This window comes from Taudactylus pleione, unplaced genomic scaffold (genome assembly GCF_031769625.1).
Source record: "Taudactylus pleione unplaced genomic scaffold, aTauple2 ptg000726l, whole genome shotgun sequence".
Classification (NCBI taxonomy): domain Eukaryota; kingdom Metazoa; phylum Chordata; class Amphibia; order Anura; family Myobatrachidae; genus Taudactylus; species Taudactylus pleione.
Window position 1 is genome coordinate 9,060,383 of NW_028285128.1, and position 23,013 is coordinate 9,083,395.

The following is a 23,013-nucleotide window of genomic DNA, read 5'->3' on the forward strand; positions in this document are numbered from 1 at the left end:
CCATGAACAGATTGCTTCAGTGGTTAGCCATTTGTCTTTGAGAACAAGAGCCTCCACTTTCTTCACCGTGTCAAGATCATCCACGATTGAGGGTCTCTCGGATCGAGGCTCATCTGAGAGGAACATGTGTCTAGTTTGAAAGTTCCTTTTCCACCACACAATAGTGTCATAGGATGACATTTCATCACCATAAACAGCCACCATTTCATCATGGATTTGGCAGGCACTGTTACCCTTCAAATGGAGGAACATAATAACACTACAGGCTTCAGTTTTGTCCATTATTATTATTATTACATTTTATTTATAGGGCCCACAAGTGGTCTACAGTGCCATACATACAGTACAGGGTGCTCAGAACATTACATTGCAATACAGTAACCAAATTATAAACAGAGCACAAGTAACAATTAGCACCACAATTCTCAGTACACAATACAGCTGGGAAGGTGAAAGCTGTCATTGAAGTGCTAGAGAAGAGGGCTGTGAGACAGTAGGGACGAGGTTCCTGCTCTTAGGAGCTTACAATCTAGGGGAGAAGGGAGACAGACAGATGACATGAGGAATGAGTGTGTAGATGGGGATCTGAGTGCAGGAAGTAGGCAAGGTAGAGATGGCTGAGGTAGGATGGTGTGTAGAGTGACCTGGTGACACGGTTATGTGGTGGAAGGGTTTGCTTTGATGAACAGGTGGGTTTTCAGTGCATGTTTGAAGCTCTGCAAGGTCGGGGAGAGCCTGATCGAATGAGGGAGCTCATTCCAGTGAAGGGGGGCTGCACAGGCAAAATCTTGGATATGAGCATGAGATAAAGTAACCAGGGTAGAGGATAGGCAACAGTCATTGGCAGACTGGAGTGAGTGGGAGGGAGTATGTAAGGAGATGAGGTTAGAGATGTAGGGAGCAGTAGAGTTAAGGCCCCCACACACGGAGCGATATAGTGGCCAATCCAATCGTTTGGAACGATATCGCTGCTATATCATTCCGTGTGTGGGCATGATATAGGCCAGTGCAGTCTCCCGTGGGGTCGTACGTTGCTCCTCCAGATCTTGCTATCTGCACAAGAGATCTGGAGAATCAACGTATGATCCCATGCAGCGCTATGCAGGGGGGGAGGGGGGCTGGCACATTGGGCGATTGGGCATCGAGTATGCCGGCCGTTGGATTGGCCGTCGCATCACTAGGTGCTTATCGCACTGTGTATGGGGGTAATTAGAGAGGGTCTTGTATGTGAAGGTGGGTGAGGAGTTTGAAGAGGATTCTGTAGGGGAATGGGAGCCAGTTCAGGTTTTGGCAGAGGGGAGCAGCAGAAGTGATCCAGTGGAAGAGAAAGATAAGTCTAGCTGCAGCATTGATAACAGATTGGAGGGGTGCAAGATGGCAACGTGGGATGCATGCGAGGAGAAGGTTGCAGTAGTCAAAACGAGAAATGATTAGTGAATGAATAATCAGTTTGAGCATTCTGGGAGGGTAGAAGGCCTAATGAGGATTGAGCTAGAGATTGAATGTGGGGGACGAAGGAAAGGGTGGAGTCAAGGGTGATACCCAAGCAGCAAACTTGGGGGACAGGGAGATGATTGTGTTGTCAGCAGTGATGCGAGATTGGTTGGAGTGGAGACTCTATTAGGGGGAAAGATGAGTTCAGTTTTGTCCAGCTTCAGAGAGCACTCAGACATCCAGGAAGAGATGGCGGAGAGGCAGCTGGATACCTGAGAGAGTTCAGAAGAGGAGAAGTATAGTTGCATGTCATCGGCATAGAGGTGGTATTGGAGGCCGAAGGAACTGATGAGTTCTCCTAGTGTAGAGGTGTACAGGGAGAAGAGCAGGGGGCCCCGAACAGAACCCTGCAGGACACCAATGGGAAGGATGGAGGGGGGAGGTGGAGGCAGAGGCAGACACAGAAAAGGAGCAGTTGGTGGGGTAAGAGGTGAACCAGGCATGGACTGTGTTAGAGATACTAAAGGTCTGAAGGGTGCGGAGGAGGAGAGGATGATCCACATCACGGTGTTGAACACTGCAGAGAAGTACAGGAGGATAAGCAGAGAGAAGTGGCCCCTGGATTTGGCTGCAAACAGCTCATTAGTGACTTTGGCCAATGCAGTTTAGAGGTGAAAGGGAGAAGAGAAATGGGGCAAAGTTGGTGGATGAGGACGGGTCGAGGTTGGGATTTTTTAGAGTAGGTGTGACAAGAGCATGTTTGAATGATGAGGGAAAGATGCCAGTGGAGAGAGATAAGTTGAAAAGGTGAGCAAGGGGGGAGTAGGCAGTGGCGAAAAAGGAGCGTAGAAGGCGAGAAGGGAGGGGGTAAAGGGGGCAGTTGAAGGGGGGAGGATAAGATGAGTGAGTGGACATCGTCACTCATGGGAGGGCTGAAGGAGCACAAGGTGGGCTGGCTGGGAGGAGCGGATGGTGGGGAAGGTGGGGTTGCAGCAGAGATATTGGAGGATATGTGATGGATTGCCTCAATTTTGGAAGAGAAGGAGGCAAAGTCAATGTTAGTGAGGGAGGATGGAAGGGGTGGAGGGGGGCGAAGGAGAGTGTTTAAAGTACCAAAGAGGCAGTGGGGATAGGAGGACTGAGAGGAGATTAGCGACTGGAAGGATTAGTTGGCAAGGGAGAGAGCTGTAGGAAGAAAGGACAAACTTGAAGTGAAGGAAGTCCATAAGAGAGTGAGATTTCCTCCAGAGGCGCTTGGGGGTGCCTGAGCATTTTGGAGAAACTGGGTCAGTTTGGAATGCCAGGGTTGGGGTTTGGAACGACGGAGGGGCACAGAGGAGGGGGACAGAGGAGATGGGACAACGGAGTCAACTGCAGAATTGAGGGTGATGTTGTAGAAGGAGGCCTTCTGGTTGGGGCAGGCTATGGTTGATAGAGGAGAGTGAGGAAGACAGGACAGTTGAGTCGAGAGTCTCAAGATTGCATCTGGTGATGGTGGCTTTGGGTGAGGGGAGGAGTGGAGGGGTTGAGAGAGTGAAGGAGAGTAGATGGTTGTCAAAGAGGGGGAAGGGAGAGTTGGAGAAGTCAGAGACAGCACACAGATGGGTGCAGACAAGGTCAAGGGAGTGGCCGAGACAGTGGGTAGCGGCAGAGGTCTATTGAGAAAGTCCAAAGGAGGAGGAGAGGGCAAGAAGATTGGTGGATGCGACCCCGGAGCAGGTACTGACATCTACCAGCTCCTAAAATGAAACAAGTAGCTGTTATCAGTGGCGTAACTACTGTAGGTGCAGGCGGTGCGGCTGCTACGGTGCCTGAACGAACCCGGGGCCCGGCCCTCCCCCTCCCTAACTTCCCCCACTCCTAGCCTAATCCTAACCCCCCCACCCACTGTGACGCCTAAACCTAACCCCCCCAGCAGCTAAATCCTAACCAGCCCGCTATACTTCCGTTCTGCATCCTGGCTGTCGAGATGCCACCTACTGTCGGTATTCCGGCGCCAGTCTTCTAGCCGGGTAGTAGCATTCTGGTAACGGGATTTCTTCAGCCAGGATGCCGCACATCAGTATTTTAACTACATACCGATCAGGGGCGTCTTAAGAGAGGAGGGGGCCCGTGTGCACTCCCCGGGGACCCCTCCTCTCTCCCCGGTGGCCGGCAGCCAACTGACACGACTGGCCAGCCACCAGAGCCTTAGTAGACTCCGGGCACTAGTGTGCTCAGAGTCTACTGTGCATTCGCAGAACGCAGGAAAAATGGCCGTGCGGCCATTTTACGGCGTTCTGTGCATGTGCAGCAGACTCTGGGCACTACAGTGTGCCCGGAGTCAACTGCGCATGCGCAGATCAACGGAAAAATGGCCGCGGCAGCCATTTTACGGTATTCTGAGCAGCGCTGACACCGACGCGGGACCACGGACAGGTAAGTTTAAAATAATATGGGTGCAGTGTGTGTGGCGCGGGGCCCCCATGGACCCGGGGGCCAGTGTGCCCCGCACACACTGCACCCATTATAGATACGCCACTGATACCGATCAAATTACATCCGGATATCTCAAAAATAATTTCATGGTGATAATTAAAACATTATGGTACCCAGGGGCGTATCTATAATGGGTGCAGGGTGTGCGGGGAACACGGGCTCCTGGGTCCAGGGAGGCCCCGCACCGCACACCGTGCACCCATAATGTCACTTACCCCTCCGGACTCCCACGTCAGCGTGGGGGTCCGGTGCTGTAAAACATCTGGAAAATGGCCACAGCGGCCATTTTCCCATCGTTTGCGCATGCGCAGTACAGGGAAAATGGCCGCCACTGCCGTTTCCCGGTGATCTGTGCACACACTATAGACTCTGGGCACACTCTAGTGCCCAGACTCTATAACTCCGGCGCTGGCCGCGCACAGCTCAGTGCGCTGCCGGCTGCCGGGCGGAGAGGAGGGGGCCCGTATCGGAGACGGCACACAGGCCCCCTCCTCTCTAGAAATGCCCCTGGTGGTACCCCCTCGTATATGTGTAAAATATTGTTGGCAATGTGACTTTTTCAATGCATACGGATATATTCTTAAATTTGCAGCCTGTAATATAATAATAATTTAATTCTAGGCTTTAGTGAGTAGGTAAAGGAGTCACTTTTGCTGCAATAAGCACATGTTTAGACCAAACAATACATCACCTACATATTTCCTCATCACGTCGTACTACACACAGTATATTTAGCTGCAGTGACATATAAATTGGCTTTGTGTTACATACTATTTTTCATTTTTATTGTTAAATTTTAGAGCATTACCTACAATCCCACACAATCCATGCATGAAGATTCAAATACATATACTGTATAAGCAACATTATATGTATTGCTTTGTCCTGCTAAGCTCTTTACAGAATTTCTAACTGTAATCGTTATTAAAATGAAACAGGGGGATATGTATCAAACTTTGGAGAGAGATAAAGTGGAGAGAGATAAAGTACCAACCAATCAGCTCCTATCTGCCATTTTACAGGCTGTGTTTGATAAATAACAGTTAAGAGCTGATTGGTCTGGCCTTTATTAACCATCCTGGCTCCTTCTCCTCCATTGTTCTGCAACTCATCTGTAACACAGTGAGGCCACCTACTTTTAGCAATGGAGACCGCTATTACCACAAATGGAGATCGTGACATTCACCAAGCTCATTGTGAAACTTCTGGTAGCTCAAACACTTGCCTCTGACTGCTGATCTATGCTCTGTATAATATAATATAGGGAAAAGATAGGTGTGAACAGCGCTAGAGAATCTATCAGTACATGCAAAATTGCATAGACCATAAATCAATATATATTATCATCATCTACTACATGACTCTATACGGCTTGATTGAAAAAGATGATTTAATATGATGTCCACAATCTGGACAGAGAAAGAGCAATCAATAAAACCAATATGAATAAAAAAGGTACAATGACAATAATCATGAAAAAAATAAATAATAAACAATATAAATAAATAATAACAGTACATAAAAAATGATGGTAAGTAGAATAATGTCCAGATCAAAAAAGAAAGAAAAAAATGTCCATAGAATAAATGATATAGATAAATCTCAAAATAATAGCTGAGTAAAAAAATATATGTATATTTCATTCTCATTATAGTGGGAGGTATAAAGGAATATAGTAACAGTCACTGGCCTACACAGGTGGATCCGGAGTAATATCCAGCTGATATATTACCAGGCTTGATTTGATGTCCACAGCCTATAAATGGTATAGAAATTCTCGCACTGGCATGCTGACGTATTGTAAATGGCTGGGGCTGGAAAATGGTGATATATTTACCAGACTTAGTAAGATGTCCACAGCCTATAGGTGGTGCAGAAATTCTTGCACTGGCATGCTGGCGTGTTGTAAATGGCTGTAGCTGGAAAATGATGGATAATGCTGGTCCGGAGAATGTAATCCACATAGGAATCCAAGTGCTGTACAATAAAGGGGTGCCAAACGCATTTCGCTGTGGTAGATCCCACAGCTTCCCTCTGGCTTCCTTGCCTATGCTGACTCGCTCCCCGCTTATTATACAGTGGAACTACTTACACACAGCGGTGGCGGTGACCACACATCTATTACCTATACGGGGCCATCCATGTAAGTCATTTATACTTACCATTTACATATTCAAGCTCATGTTGCAGACCGCTCTGGACAATTTATGGTTAGACTTCCAATCTGCCATACATTGCATTTATTGGAACTTTCAAACATTACTTTGGACATAATATCCTTGCAGGAACTCATACGCTCTTGCATCTACTTTCGATTTGTCTCTGCTGCAATTGCTATCAGTATAATGTTATTGTTTTCTATTTACATTATACTGTTTTATATAATTAAATTTTACTATTAAACCCAAGGGAACGTCTCATTTATTTGTGGAAACTAGCAGTTCTTTTTTCCCAGTGTCCACACACCCCATATTTGGCCATGCCCCCTCTAGCACCTGGGCCCTCCAAGTATGACACAAAGGATGTTCTGATCCTCTCACAGCCCAGAGACAAAGGCCCGTATTCAATTTGAGGCGAAAAGTCCAGACTTTTCGCCTGCTGGACTTTTCGCCTCCTTCGCCTGTTTTCCAGGCGGAAAAGTATCGCGCGCGTTCCCGCTATTCCCCGTATTCAATTTCAAAGTAGGCGAAAACGGGACCCGGCGAAACATGGATCGGAAAAAAAAATGGAATTTTCGAGAAATCATCCTAGCACCCCCCTGGGGGGGATCACTATGGGTCCCCCGTTTTTGCCTGCTGAAGGAAGTCGAGTTTTTAAATAGCCGCGGCAGGTGCGCACCAGCGAAAAGTGAATGTAATTGAATACGACAATAAGCGAAAATGACGTAATCGATTACGGCTTTTCGCCTCAAATTGAATATGGCCCATAGAGGTATATTTACTAAAGTGCTGGTTTTTAGAAGTGGGGTTGTAGCCCATAGTAAACAATCAGATTCTACTTATCATTTATCTAGCACCTTCTAAAAAATAATAGCTAGAATCTGATTGGTTGCTATGTCCAACATCTCCACTTCTATAAACCTGCTCTTTTGTAAATATACCCCAAACTCTGTAAGTCTGCAACAGCAGCAACTTTCTATACAATAACTAGAAATAAAAGCAGATGCAATAAAGCAGAAACACAGAGACTCATTTTTTGTGCTACGCTGCATGTGCACATGACATTGGGCCTGATTCAGACCCACTCGCGAGCGGCTGTCCGCTCGCAAGTGGGTCGATGTTATGCACTGAGCATGCGCACGACGGAGGGAGCTCCGTCGTGCGCATGCGCCAGACGCGACGAGTGAAGGAAAGTCCTTCGCTCGTTGTGTCCGATCAAAGGGGGCGTGCTGTCAATGTTGATTGACAGCACGCCCCCTTTGGTGGGCGTGCCTCCCTGACGGGGGCGTTCCCACGGGAACGCCTCCCGTCAGAAGCCGGCCCACTGACATCACTAGTGATGTCAGTGGGAGTGATTTTGGCTCTGATAGAGCCTAAATCACTCCGGAGCTTGCGGTTGAAAACCTCAACCGCAGGCTCCGGCTCGCAATTTCGATGGTCGCGATGGTCTCGACCATCGCAGCCATCACAAAGCACGCTCGTATAGCCTGTGGGTGGTGACCCACAGCTATACGAGCGTCCAGGAGGACGCTCCATGAAAATGGAGCCCGGCCCTCATTCAGAGCGTGCGCTCTGCTCAGAGCGTACGGCTCTGAATGAGGGCCATTGTCAATTATCTGACTAAGAGGTTGAAAGATGTCTGCAGAGCTAGAGACACCTGTTTTGATTGTTGTGGTGACAAGTTAACTTAAAAGTTCCACTTGCAGTGCATATAAAATGAAACTAGTGTGCATGATTGTATACTGTTACCAATTTACACTGGATCCTGGAGAAAAAGTAGAGTTATGCGTACTAACAGTAGTCATTGCTCAGTAGAACTTGCAATTATAAATAATGTCATATAACAAAAATAAAGCTTAATACATTATGTATATTGCTGTGAAGCATGAACATATTATTTTAATGCATGAAAGCAAAAACGTATTGTATAATAAAATATTTAAAGGTACTGTATGCAATTTTTAATAGCCCTTAATCCTTTCTTGGAAACGATTTTCATATTATGTGTGCTTTTACTTAAACATTTGCAATGATTTATGAGCTATATTTATTATGGCAAGCATGCTGTGAAAACTAAATGTTAAACACTTATATTGGCCTTGGTAATCTTTGCCACCTCGGAGCGGGTGCAATTATATATCATAATCTGTTTTATGTTTTCATTTGTGTGGCTACTTCTGCACTAGGCTAAATTAAAAGTGTATAAGTTTAATGAGATTTGCACATGCATTATAATCAGTGGAGGAAGTGTATTCCTTATGCACTCACAAAAGCTACATTTTACAATACCCAGCACAGGAAATGTGATTCAAAAAGTATATTACCCTTAACCACTTTGATTCCACTCCACATAAAATTATTAAAGCTAAATGTGCACCTGTTACCTAAACAGAGACAAGGCAGCCATTTTGTAGAGTGAACCAATATTCATGAGATGGAAGTCTAGGAGCTCATTACAAGTAAGTAGGTGTCTCATGAAGATACCAAAGTCTGACACCTGTGCTCAATATGTCTACTTAATGGTGATACCTGGAAATTCTAGAGGTGCATTTGCTCCAGTTAGCTCAAGTACAACAGGGATAATCAGTGGCAAACGCAGGATTTTGAAAGGGGGGTTTCCAAATACTTGGTTATAATGGAATGCGGGTAATTCTCATCTACCGTTTCTTTCTTATAACTTATCCCTATTTCCCCTATCCTGTCATCCTCTCTCACTTCTCTCCCTCAGCTCACCTCTATCCGGACATTCTCCTCTGTAGGTAATATTCATGACACCCTGTTTATTATGTCCCCCACCCCTCTATCCTGTCCTCATAACTCTCCCTCTTTCCTTTACAAGATCCTACATCATCACTACACTTATCCAGCATCCAGGACACACACAGACACAGACAAACAGTCAGACAGAGATGGCTAGTGAGTGAGTGTCTCAACACACTGACTCGAATCATTCAGATGAGCAAATGATTCGAGTCACTCAGTGTTTGGTGAGTCGAGACACCCACCTCCCCTAGCCTCTCTGTCACCTCCCCTAGCCTCTCTGTCACCTCCCCTAGCCGCTGTTCACCTCCCCTAGCCTCTCTGTCACCTCCCCTAGCCTCTCTGTCACCTCCCCTAGCCTCTCTGTCAGTGGGAGCTAGTGAATGGCAGCACCACCCCCTACACTGCTGATCCGACCTGATCATACTTCTCCACTGTGTCAGATCAGCAGTGTAGGGGGCGGAGCTGCCTGGCAGTAGCTGACTCTGAGTCGTGCAGCTACTGCCAGGGCTCGGGGAGTGCACTAATGGTGCGTACACACTGGGCGATTAAAGTGGACGACTGAACGATAACGATATCGTTATCGTTCAGTCGTCCACTTTATCGTCCATTTATAACACAAAAAAGATGAACGACGACGCACGTTCCCGCGGGTCGTTCGTCATCTTCGTTCATCGGGCTGACATGCAGGCCAACCTGACGACCTCGTCAGGTTGCTGCATGTCAGGGAATGGGTGAGAGAGCCCGGCGCTGAACGATATCGCTAATGATATCGTTCAGCGGCTGTGCTCAATGTCATGAACGACATTGAGCACAGCCTGCCGGGGACACACTAGACGATATCGCTCAGGGAGCATATCGTCTAGTGTGTATGCACCTTAAGTCTCCTGAGACAGTGCAGAGGCTTGAGCTGGGCTGCGGGGGACAGAGCTGTCAGCGACTCACTGAGTCACACAGCTACTGCCAGGGCTCGGGGAGTTCACTGACTCAGGAGAGTCAGTGAGAACCCTGAGCTGTAGTGCTGGGCTGCGGGGGGCGGAGCTGTCAGCGACTCACTCTGAGTCGCTGGCTCCCCTCTGGCTCCAGCGCTTGCTCTCTCTAAAGAGCCGTGTCTCAAGACACTTCACTGAGTTGAGCCATGACAGTCAGACTCACACAGACACACATACCTTTCACTTAAACACAGTCATGCACACAAATAACAAATAAACATAGCTGCCAATCATTTTATTAAAGACACTCCTCCGATCCTCCCCTCCCACGTGATCACATCTAAACCGCCGCCCCGTCCCGCCTCCTCTCCAGCTCTGGCTCCAATCAGCAAACCCTGTCCTGTGATGCACAGAAAAAAAAACTGACAGCAGCTTCCCTCCGGCCACGGCACCCCGATGACAGCTGCAGCGCACAGTTTGGAAACCACTGGTTTAGGCAATAGAAGGAGCTAGCAAATTGTGTCCAAGATAGTGTTTATCCATGACCACCTGCAAAATAGCAATTGTTGCATGTTTCAATTGTTATGTAGCAACATAAAATCATTGTATTACAGTATGTTTGCCAATCGTTAAATGAAAGATGTGCTTAGTTTAGTGCAAAATATACCCGGCCTCTCTTGCTTATATTTAGTTCTTTACAGCTACTGTAACTTGGTATTTATAGTAAACATGTATATAATATATCTAATATATTTATAAACTCCACTAAATAATATTGGTGTAAACTAATGTAATGTGATTTATGTAATGATGAAATCAGAGTTTTGATGTCTTGACATTATTACACATTAGTAAAGTTATCTATATTGAGGAATAATGCACTATTAGTTATTTCAGCTACTACAGATATTAGAAATCATTTTGGTGACTTATCAGTTTTGATATGTCCTATTGGAGTAAAACAATAGGCACCAGCAGAACTGTGAGATGGAGATTAGGTCAGACAGATATCCTTAAACAGCCTAGCAGGTTCATTAGGATAACAGCGCTGACAGATATAACAGCGGATGTCAATGTCAGCGGTAGCACAGAGTAATGCAGAGTATTATTATTAATAATAGTTACTTATATAGCACAGCAAAGTATCTGGTCCCGGCTGCACTGGGCGGCTGCCAGCCAATAAACGAGGCTCGCAGCCGCCAGCCAATCACGGGACTCGCGGCCGCCAGCCAATCGCAGGGCTCGCAGCCGCCAGCCAATGAGTAGCTGCCAAATGGCAGCTTCTCATTGGCTAGTAGTGACGCCAGATAAACTGCTATGAAGACCCGAGGATCCCGGTGGCTCCACTCCAGCAGCGCAGGGAAGAGGGAATTGGAGAGAGGGGAGGATGTGAGAGAGGGAATAGAGAGTGGGGCAGACAGAGGGAGGCAGGCTAACTATTGTAGGGGGTGAAAGAGAGAGGGAATCAGTAAGGGAAGGGCAAGGTGTGAGAGAGGGGAGCAGGCAGGGAGAAGTGTGAGGCGGGAGTTAGGAGTACAATGGGGTGATATGGAAGCAGGGGCCCATGGGGGGGGAAGATTCAATCTCCATACCCCCACTTCTAAATTACCACTTCAAGCACTGGTTATGCCCCAAATCATATAATTAGTTGTGCCCCCAGTTCCTGTTCTGCAATATAGCTATGCCCCAAATCATATAATTAGTTGTGCCCCCAGTTCATGTTCTGCAATATAGTTATGCCCCAAATCATATTATGCCCCAGTTATGCCCCAAATCATATAATGCCCCATAGTTGTGCCCCCAGTTCATTTTCTGCAATATAGTCATGCCCCAAATCATATAATGTCCCATAGTTGTGCCCCCAGTTCATGTTCTGCAATATAGTCATGCCCCAAATCATTTTATGCCACATAGTTATGCCCCAAATCATATCATGCCCCATAGTTCAGCCCCCAGTTCATGTTCTGCAATATACTTATAATATATTATGCCGTATAGACATGTATAGAGCCCCATCCCTAGTTTACACACACACTAGGGATGGGGGTCATCACGACATAGCCCCCGCACCGTCCCTCTGACCCGTGCTCCCCAAATTGAATTGAAGAAAAATCAGGCGTCCGGCCCCGCAGCACCCATAACCCGAGACCACCAACCTGATCCGGAGACAGATATCACCTCCTGTGCTGCTTCCCTCAGCCTGTGCTGTGTAGAGTGCTGGCTGGATGTCTTTAGGCACGTGGAGGGGTGCAGCCCTGCCCCGCGCTGTGCTGTGCTGGGGCGACGGCTCATGCCCACAGAAAGGGTTCTGAGTGCCCCCTCTGGCATGTGTGCCATAGGTTCGCCTCCACTGCCCTAGAGGAACATGTGCTGCACTTCCGTACAGAACATAATACACATCCAAGACGGTGCAGGGTGGCGCATTTGCAGTTAGTGGTCCGGTAGCCATCTTGGTGAAGGTGGCTGGCTGGCTTCACTACAGACAGGAGACAGCACTGGAGCGCACTCCTCTCTAACAAATATATCACTACAATTTGCAGCAGTATTATAAATGTCTACTGCAAATTGTGGTAGAAGCAGCTATAAAATGGTTTTGTATTGCCAACGAGAATGTTAGGTTTTTTTTCGCCACAATTCTTTAAACACCGAGACACTCAGTAACAAAACTGCTTTAATTTCCCTGGACAGAGGCGAGTTCAGGATTGTTGTCTCTCTAAAATGTGTTAAATAAATACAATTTCAGGTTATACCCTCCTCGTGCCTTCTCTTCCCTGGAGATGGGAGCCATGTATAGCTGGAGGGATAAAATGAAATTGCTGGCTTCTCACCTCACGCCATCCACATTCTGAAAGCTTCAGTCAATTAACATAGAGAATGAAACTGTTGTGAAATCCATAGAGTATACAGATAAACAGGCCTTGCTGTGATTCATTACTCTGGGAAGATGCCTTAATAGGGTGGGTTATTTTTTTTTCATAGACCAGGGAAAAAGGACTTGTGTGTGACGATCCAACAGGCTAAGCATAAGTACTCTTGTTATTTTGTGACCTGTTTTATTCAACAACTTAGCCTCTCCTTTTTTCTAAAGTATACCCACAGACAGTTCACAGAGTGTTTTGTTTAAAGGTACATTTTTGTTAATTTCTCTCCTTTGGTAAATCCAGGGGATGCATTTACAATGAGCGCAGACCTGTTTTAGGATACGATTGCAATAAATAAAAATGTAATGGAGATTCGTTCGTCAAAGTAAAGGTTATCACATCTCTATCTGCCAGGAATACATCTGAATCAATATGATCAGTATGATATGACCCAGAGTTTAGAATTTGCAGATGACAGAAGCTTAGCTCAGCTGACCTGATTTTCTCCTTTCAGCTGTGAGTCACTGGTCATTATTTGATCTTTCAACTTCTTTTCAAGTCCCTATAGGGAAACATGGCTATTCAGGAATTAATGATGATGATGTTGTATAAAATGCTCATGCCTCAATTATATCCACAATAAAAGCCTGTATTGTTATCTGTTCAAAATTCATGTTCATAAAACTAGGGGGTATATTTACTAAGGTGCAGGTTTATAGAAGTGGAGATGTTGCCCATAGCAACCAATCAGATTCTAGCTTTTATCTTCTAGAAGGTGCAAGATAAATGATAAGTAAAATCTCATTGGTTGCTATGGGCAACAGCTCCACTTCTAAAAACCCGCACTTTAGTAAATATACCCCTAGGTCTCTCATAATATTGAGAAAGAAAACCAGGATGCTAATGTGACATTGAGTTTATTTATTAACAACTATTTATGTTGTGCACACATATTGCACAGCGCTTTACCAAGAATATTTAGTCATTCGTATTTGTCCCTGCTTGAGTAGATCTTGCAATCTCTATTCCCTATCACATGTACACATAGTTTGGGTACAGGATGCCGGCGCTTGGGATCCCGGAAGTCAGAATCCCAATGCCGGCATTCCGACAGGGTTAGTTTACCAACACCTGTCGGTCAGTATCCTAACCCTCCACCTCTCCCTACCTTAACCTTCCCTCCCCGGTACCTGAACCTACCTCTCCCTCCTAGTGCCTAAAACAAACCTCCCCATCCCTACACCCTAAACCTAATCCTCCCCCCTTAGTGCGTAACCCTAACCCTCCCCCTAGTGCCTAACCCCTAACCCTCCCCCTAACCCTGCTACTTACCTTCGGGATCCCGGTGTTCGGGATGCCAGCACCGGGATTCTGACAGGTGTCAAGATTCCGGCACTGAAAATCTGAGCACCAGAATCCCTGTGGTTGGGATCATGACCGCATCCCGAACACTCACATTCACACTAAGGATTTTGGATTGTGGGAGCAGTGGCATCAATAGGGGAGGTGCAGGGGGTGCCGGCTATACCCGGGTTTCACCCTCGAAGGGGGTAACACAGAAATGCCAGCTCCTCTGCAGTGACGGGAGTCGGGTTCTACAGTGTGATATTCTCCTGCAACAACCAGCTCCTGTCATAGAAGAGGAGCTGACAGTGCAGGCTGCACAGTCTCCGGGGGTAGCCTAGCATCTACGGTGATCTCCGGTGATGCTGGCTGCCCCTGGAGTGATGTTATTGGGATCGCCCATGAAGCCACGGGCCTTTATTTAGGCCACACCCCTTTTTGGATGGAGCGCGGCTCCGGCGCTCAGGGGGTATCCAGAGTGCGCACCAGGTGTTACCAGACAGGGCGACACCTCTGTGTGGGAGGAAACTGGCGCACCCTGAGGAAATCCATGCAAACACTGGGAGAACATCCATACTCTGCACAAACAGGGCCTTGGTGGGAATTGAACCCAAGACCTCAGCGATGTGAGGCAGTGATACTAACCCTTACACCAACAATCCGGTCCAATCGTTATACTTGCTATGTCTATATCATGCTTCTTTCTGAGTGCCAAATTCAACAAATAAGTTATTCATTCCTACTTCTATTAATTATATTAATCTTTATCTAATCAAAAATTATGAACTAAAGATTTTTAGTCCCTAAAAAAAGAAACCATTACTTAGATACTACCAAATGCTGAACTCCACAATGTAAGTACCGTGCAAAATGATACGTGACATGGATGAAAATGTCCACAGCATTCTTGCTATAGAAAAAGATAACAGAAATAACACTTTCATAATAATAACACAAGCTGTAGGTATGAACCTTGATTCATATAGAGGTACATTGCACTTGTGCCTCTATATATGCTATGAATTTCAAAGGAAAGGAGATGGAAGCAGGTACTTGGATTCAGCAAATGGGTCACATAAAAAGAGTACAAAGTTCATTGGATGCACTCTATTGCAATTTTCCTGTGTTCACCAGGACTCTTTTCAACTCAATTGTTTGATATTGTTTTATATATATATATTGTTGATCCACTTAGCAAAAATCTATTCACTGAATTTAATAGAGCTCTGTCCATCCTGCCAATGTCCAGTTCAACAATTGGGGCATCCCGGACATTACTAACGTCAGATTGAATGCTAGACTCACTGTGTGATAGTGTAAGAAATCTAAAAAGGTTTTGAAATGACAGTCCCGGCTGAGGTTCTTGAGGCTACACAAGTGTGCAGCCACCTAAAATGACACCAGCTCGTAGGGCGTATTATCTTAATGTGTTAAACAATTTACAGGGAACATTGGCTTGCAGGAACAGATAACTGTGGGCCTCATTCAGAGGTGGTTACTGTCTTGATATTTTCACGGTCGATGGTTGAATGACTGCACAAGGGTCAGAGACGCAGTGTGCATGTGCCGCCATACAGCTGCGATGTTGGTGACAAGGCTCCGTAAGCCGCAGTATGATTGACATGCAGCTGGCGTCTGGGGTGGCAAAGGGAAGTGTTCCTGAAAATGTGGGTGGCAGCATAGTTTTGCCAGGAAACCTTAGTAACCATATGGTTACTCCAAAGTCCGATGGTCCGGCGATGTTCGTGCTGTGCCATTGCCAGCAAGAGTTCCAGAGGAACCCTTTCCCGGTATTTTTTTAAAAATAGTAGCCCGTAGACTATTATAGGATAACACCATCTGGTGTTATCCTATTGGGGCCAAGCACCGGAATGCCTGGCATTCCAGAGCTTGGTAAATCTGACAGCTTCACAGCCCCCTTAGAAACCTATGGAGGCTGCGGCTGCTGTTGGAAATGAAGAGACTGCAGCAGCTATGGGGGGATTCTTAATATTTGCGGGTATCCTCCGAAAACAGACGTTCCCGCAAATATTACTTGATAACTAGGCCCCTTATGGTTCTATTAATTAAACAAGCTTTGGTGGATATCCTCCCAAAACACCCGTTTTTGGGGGGGCACCAACAAGTAATAAGGATTCCTGGGATTTAACATGGAGGGACTGCAGCAGATATCTTTGATATCTTCCCAGGCCCTTCCATTCCCAACAGCAAAGTAGCCCACATAGTTAATCTAAGGAGGCTGCTATGCTGTGGGATTTACCAAGCATCAGAAAGCGAAGCTCCGTGTGGCAATACCCACTCTCCCCATGCAGCTGCCACCCCCCTAACCCGTACACCAGCAGCTGGCGAAACCATCTTTCCACCAGTGTTTTCAGAAAGATCCCCAGATGTAAAATTGCCTCTGCTTCAAAATCCAAGCATAGGATACATTATCCCGAATGCTCTGTGCCCGTTCTGTGTGTTTTACATCATCCATCCCCCATCCCTCCAACAACAAAAACACCAAAACTGCCATTATATTTTACATTTAATTTTTTATTTTTTTACTCTTTTTCTTTCTGTATAAGGAGTTTTCATATTATGGATCCCAAACCAGAAGCAGCAAAACAAGTGAAAATAAACCTGTATATTACAAAGCAGCAAGATAAAAAATGACACTCAATTTAAGATGCCCAAATGTCTAGAAATAAGAGGGATTTTTTTTCTGTTTAAAGGTCTCCTTACATTTTACTTTATTTCACACAGTAAAACTGAGATTTGCCCACAGTTCTAGAGCCTGATAGTGTGATATTCTGGAGGAAATCTCACAAGAAAATGTCCGTCTAGAGAGTTTGCAGGTTTAAATGAGGATTAATGTTGCTCTCAATATTTACCCAGTACCTTTGGGAACAGCTCAACTCACATGCTCATGGAGGTGATAAATAGTGTCCACTAGAAATGGACATATTATGTAATATAAAATGCAGATTGGAAGATGAATTGATTGATGATATTTTTTATATGTTTTCTCAACAGATTCTTGGCTCAGATGATAACTGGTATAAGGCTGAACTCAGGGGCAATGAGGGATTTGTTCCTAAAAACTATCTGGATATGCATGTTCCAAGGTCTGTATATATGATTAGTAAAGTAACATCACCAAATCCAAAAAGTAAAAAAAAATAAGATCAAAGTCATAACAGAGATCTGTCTCACAAAACTTGCACTTAATATCAATACTTGCAGTGGGCGATTAAAGCGCACATTGGACCTGATACAGAGGTGAAAGCAAATGTGGTCTGTGCTGCGTCTTCGGTCGCAGCAGATCTGAGAACATGTGCAAATTCTGCAGGAGCCATCTTTTGTAAAGAGACACCCGGCGGCGGCACCACTGGACCGCTGATCAGCCCTACGGTTGCTCAGACTGTCCATCGCAACTGAAATGCCAGGGCCAGAACCAATGCTTCCGAAGATGCTATCGCTGGCTGCAACCTCCCCCTCCCAAAAATGTTTGTGACACTCCTGAGTTTTACTCACCACTCCCCGTTATTTCCCCCAAATGGTCACTGGCTGTCAATTAAACTGCCTCTAACTCCACACTGTGACCGCAGTCACAAGACCATCATGGCACACGAGCAGTGCGGCTCAGACACATGCACAATAGACAAAGCATTGGCCAGTTGTGAAAGAATTGAAACTGCACCCACCTCTGAAGCACGCTCTTACAGTAGTTGCAATGTTTGATCATAAACTACAGCAACCAATCATGCACTTCCTTTCATTGCATAACTTGTTCTAAACAGGTAAAAACTAGTTGGTGATTGGTTGCTTTTATTCCAGGCACTAAGGCCATGTCCACACAAGCCACACTTTGATCCAATAAACTGAAACATGTGTTAAGGCTTCAATCCATTAGGCCAAGCACCTTTGCCATTAAATATAAGATTGTTAGGGGAAAACTGGTTCTATGCCTGTAGCGTCTATCCATATGGGAGATGGTGCCATCCTCAGGCTGGGATTCAGCAGTTTTTAATATTGTAAAACATATTTACAACTAGCTCATTACTGTTTGAAAATGCACCCACTGTGCTTCATTCTGCTGCTGAGTGTGTTTTGACTTCTGTGTTATTAGAGTGATTTCATTATGCAGGTAATGTTCCTATTTAAGTGGTAATTTCACACTGCTACAAACAAAAGACAATCTAAAATATTGGATGTTTTGCAGAATTTCATTATGTTGAAATTTTTCTTAAATGGTTAATCCTAATAGGCCTCCAATAAAACATCAGTAAACAAGATATTATACAACTGGCTAAATCCTATTCCATGAGGCATAATTATCCTGTTTATTTTTTATTTTTACCTCAGAAGTCTTCTCTGCAGGTCCTGAGAATAAAGGGAGAATAAAATAAGTGTATATAAATTATTCTTATTCAATAGCTTCCGCCTCTGTGTGTGTTCTTTGTGTTAGGGTAACATTTATCATCAATTATTAAGTACAGTACAATCACCTACCTCTAAGTCCAAAAACAAATACACATATTCACATATTCCTAAAGGAGTGTCAATTTAAAACGTACATAAATACTGTAGGACTGATGCAGTGCTGAATGCAGAACCAATATTGCTCAATTCACGCTGCATTTGTAAGCATTTGCGTATTGTGACCAAATAAGCTGAACTGGTTTGTAACAGGTCGTTCTCACTTAGGCAAGGTTTCACGTGTTCACCTAAACCTAAGCAAAAGTTATTTTGTACCTAGTGTAAGGCAGGTGGAATGCGCACTGGTGATGATGACTAGTAGAAAACCAGGTGCAAATAATACACACGCAGAAGCGGTCACATCTCAAGATACGTCCAACTCTGACCTAACGGCGAATATGCACATTTTCTCCAGTCATGTCATGTTTCTTTTCAGCATAGTATGCTCGATCCACTTCCAAATCTATATCAGGACCCTAATGTCCAATACAAGATGGTGGATAAAGTGGTGGCTTGCACAGCTGCAACTAGTTAGCAACTGTTTGAATTTGGTAGGACCGTCCTGTTTTGTGGAACTCAAGAAGAGGCAGAGGGCCTGATTCAGAGCCGGACGCTATTTGCGCTCGCTCGTTTAGAAAAAGGGGCCGGCTATTTAAATTGAGCGCTCGCTCTTTGTGGTCTGTTGACGCCTCTATGTCTGAGCGAGAGAACGAAACATGCGCTCGCTATTTTGTAAAGACGCCCCCTGGCCGCTCGCATCCTACGTCATCTCCGCTATTTATTAGATTAAGCGAGTACATCGAAAGGCGTCTGAACTGCTCGCAGTGCTTGTGGTTGGATTTTCCTACCGCAATCATGCGAACAGTTCAGGCTAAGAAACAACCAAGTGACGTGGTCGATGACGCTGCTTTAGTAATTATGCACACCCTTAAAACGCCCGTTTTGACCGTTTGGCACGCCTGCGTTCGGATCTCCACTCCCCGTTTTCAAGCACCTTCCCCTGTTACCACCCACAAACGCCTCATCCTGTCACTCAAATTAGCAGGCACTCGCTATTTTGCGAGCGCTCGATTTCCGACCGCAATGACTGGTTGGTGCATGCGCATTACGACCCATATGCATGCGCAGTTGTGCGAACATCGCTCGGAGCGAACGAGCGGCCGCTTACTAGCGGCTCTGAATCAGGCCCAGAGTCTCAACCAAAAGTGGGTGTTTCTCGGAAGGATCGAGGTGGGGCTTATTTCAGTCCTGATTTTGCATGTTTGAATGTGGGAGGTATGCTTAAACATACATGAGCCAGTACCTTCTACCTATAGTCCTTTACTTAGTTACTTTGAAACTATCCTCTTCGGGGTCGGATTATGGGCGGGGCGATAGGGGCGGTCGTCCAGGGGCCCCCACACATAGAGGGCCCCCACACAAATTCAGTGTAGTGCGGACCACAGTAGTGCGGTCTACACTACACACAAAGCAAAGAACACACTGCCGCCGGGTGCCGGTGGTGGTGTGTTTGTTGTTACTACAAACACACCGCCGTTTGTTTTGGCAGCCAATGAGAGTCACACAGACTCTCATTGGCTGCTGCACCCACGGAGGGAGCCGGGCTGGAGCTCACTCATGAGCTCCGCTTTCCGGCTCCCGCAGTGGGTGATGGGAGAGATGTCATGACGTCTTTCCTCATGACATCTCTCCCATAGACTGCCTGCCGGAGGAGCGGATAGCAGCGGTCGCGGAAGGAGCGGCAGGATTCAGGTAAGTGGGTTTTTTTTTAATGTATTTGTAATGGGGCACTGGCACTGCATGGGGGGGCCACCACTTGGGGCACTGCATAGGGGGGCTCTACTGGGGGCAGTGGCACTGCATGGGAGTGGTATTAGTGGGGACACTGGCATTGCATAGGGAGCCACTACTGGGGACACTGGCACTGCATAGGGGGGCCCCTTCTGGGGGCACTGGCACTGCATAGGGGGGCACTACTGGGGGCACTGCATAGGGGGGCCACTACTGGGGGCACTGGCACTGCATAGGGGAGCATTACTGGGGGCACTATATAAGGGGCCTGCATGGGGGGGCACTACTGGAGGCACTGCATAAGGGGGAACTACTACAGGGGGCACTGCATTGAGGAGCATTACTGGGGGGACTATATAAGGGGCACTGCATAGGGGGGTCTACTACTGTGGGCACTATATAAGGGGCACTGCATAGGGGGACTACTACTGTGGGCACTGCATAGGGGACCACTACTGGGGGCACTGCATAAGGGGAACTACTACAGGGGGCCTGCATAGGGGGGACCATTACAGGGGGCACTGCTACTGGGGAGATTGCATAAGGGGCACTACTACAGTGGGCATGCCAAGAGGGGCATTACTACTGGGGGCATTAGCATACAAAGAAATAAATGTTCCTAGGGTGACAAAAAACGGTGGTATATAGGGGCCCCAACAAGTTGGTTGCCCAGGGGCCCCCACAGACCTTAATCCGGCTCTGATCCTCTTAGGTCTGATTCTTTCATTAAGAAACTGTACAAAGGTGAAGCAAGTGTATTTCTTTGTACACTGCTGCACAGTATTTAAGCTCATGGGAGATGGCTAACTTTGCCTCAAAACAGCAAGTAAATAATGAATAGCATAAAAGGTGCCCATATCTTATGATAAACCTAGTGGAAAATAATTAGTAATTGCAACATGCGCATGTATAGTTCACTTATGACAATTGAAACAGGTTCACTATTGCTTAGCCGTGACAAGTCTCCCGGTCTGCTACATGCAATGGGGCTCATACGGAGCAATGTGAGATATTTATGTGGTTTGTTATTTCATTTCTTTAAGGGTTAAACACCTGAAGATGACTCCACCCTGAATTCCTGTGTGTAATAATTGCACACCAGTGGCGTCCCTCCTCGTGGTGACACCCGATGCATGGCCTTGTGGGAAGGGAGCATGGCCTCATGGCCCAAACTCCCGCTTTACTCACTGCGGGGGTCCTGGAGTGGCGGACTGCCCCCCGGAAACCAGTCAGTGTGCAGTGCTGGTTCCCTCACTGTGTCAGGAACTGAGCACTGCACGTAATGCTACAATCCAGCACCCGGCTCCTGTCACTGATGAGGAGTCGGGCACTTTGGTGCTACCCCTTGACGAGTGACACCCGTGGGCGGCCTGCACTTCCTTTGTGACGCCACTGTAGCACACGTATCGAAAAGCCGCTCACAGTGTACTAGTGATGCTAGGCTATGACTTTACCCATACATGAATTGTCTTACTGTCACGGTTTTGGTATTCTGTAGATCCGGCTCAGGGCCCTAAGGTATGATGGATGTGCATAGGAAACGTGGAGGCTTAATAATACTTTGGCTCATGGGTACAAACAGGACTATAGGCACACTAGTGATGATGTAGGAACCACAGACTTGTGATATGCATGGATACTGAACTAGAACTGGAGTGAACAATCCAGATCCACTGGGCGACCCTTCGCTTAGTGACCGGTGAAGGCCAGCAAGACCAGGGATAAACTCCAGAGACAAAGGTTAACATTACGCCTCTGGTAGCAGCTGGGCCTTCCCATAGTAACGGTGACACTGCAGTCTGTTAGAGATTACTTCTGAGCATCACAAATATTATACAGATAGCTCAGTAGCATTTAAATAATGCAACATCCAACAACAGCAGTCCTCATATGAGTCTATAGAAAGAACGTTACATTAGTGCAAGTCCCTTGTTATAATAACATAGCTGTGAGTAATAAGCAGATAACTGATGCTGGGAATAAAATTGGAGAGTTTCCAAAATAGATCTTTGACATCTTCAATTCTGGTGAAGGACCAAAAACGTATACTGTATTCCAATATTTAATGTATACTGTATTCCAATATTTAATGTATACTGTATTCCAATATTTAATGTATACTGAATTCCAATATTCCATGTATACTGTATTCCAATATTTAATGTATACTGAATTCCAATATTTAATGTATACTGAATTCCAATATTCCATGTATACTGTATTCCAATATTTAATGTATACTGAATTCCAATATTCCATGTATACTGTATTCCAATATTTAATGTATACTGAATTCCAATATTCCATGTATACTGAATTCCAATATTTAATGTATACTGAATTCCAATATTTCATGTATACTGTATTCCAATATTTAATGTATACTGTATTCCAAGTCTATTTTATACATTAAAAATCAGAAAGCGGCTAATATGTGGCATTTCCCCGACCTTTACAATATAAAGTAACTCACCAAGTGGAAATAAAGAATTTGATTATAAACATAATTAGGCATATTTGTGTCTAGTACAACTCTGATTAATCATTACACAGTGTGTTAGTGAATTGCTGGATGACACAAGCCTCCTTAGAAATGTCATTATTTGCACCTTATAATTCACATTGTGAATGTAAATTTGTCCATAAATATTGCCTATTGACACACAGCAAAAACGTGCCCGAAATATACTGTTATGTCTATGGCGAAGATAGAACGCAATATACAGTAATAGCCGCGCACAGCTGAGTTGTGCCAAGGAGAATACCTGCTTTCAGGGGGTTGACTCAGTACTA

At 45.7% G+C, this 23,013-nt stretch overlaps 1 protein-coding gene across 1 annotated transcript in view; it reads left to right on the top strand.

Annotated features, from left to right (window-relative positions):
* GRAP2 (GRB2 related adaptor protein 2) overlaps positions 1 to 23,013 on the top strand; it is a 119,585-nt gene that overhangs the window by 31,809 nt on the left and 64,763 nt on the right. The window contains exon 2 of the mRNA XM_088456885.1: positions 16,984 to 17,075. Within this exon, the coding sequence (XP_088313011.1) occupies positions 17,062 to 17,075 (14 nt within the window). The 5' untranslated portion in view covers positions 16,984 to 17,061. The remainder of the gene's footprint in view (positions 1 to 16,983; positions 17,076 to 23,013) is intronic.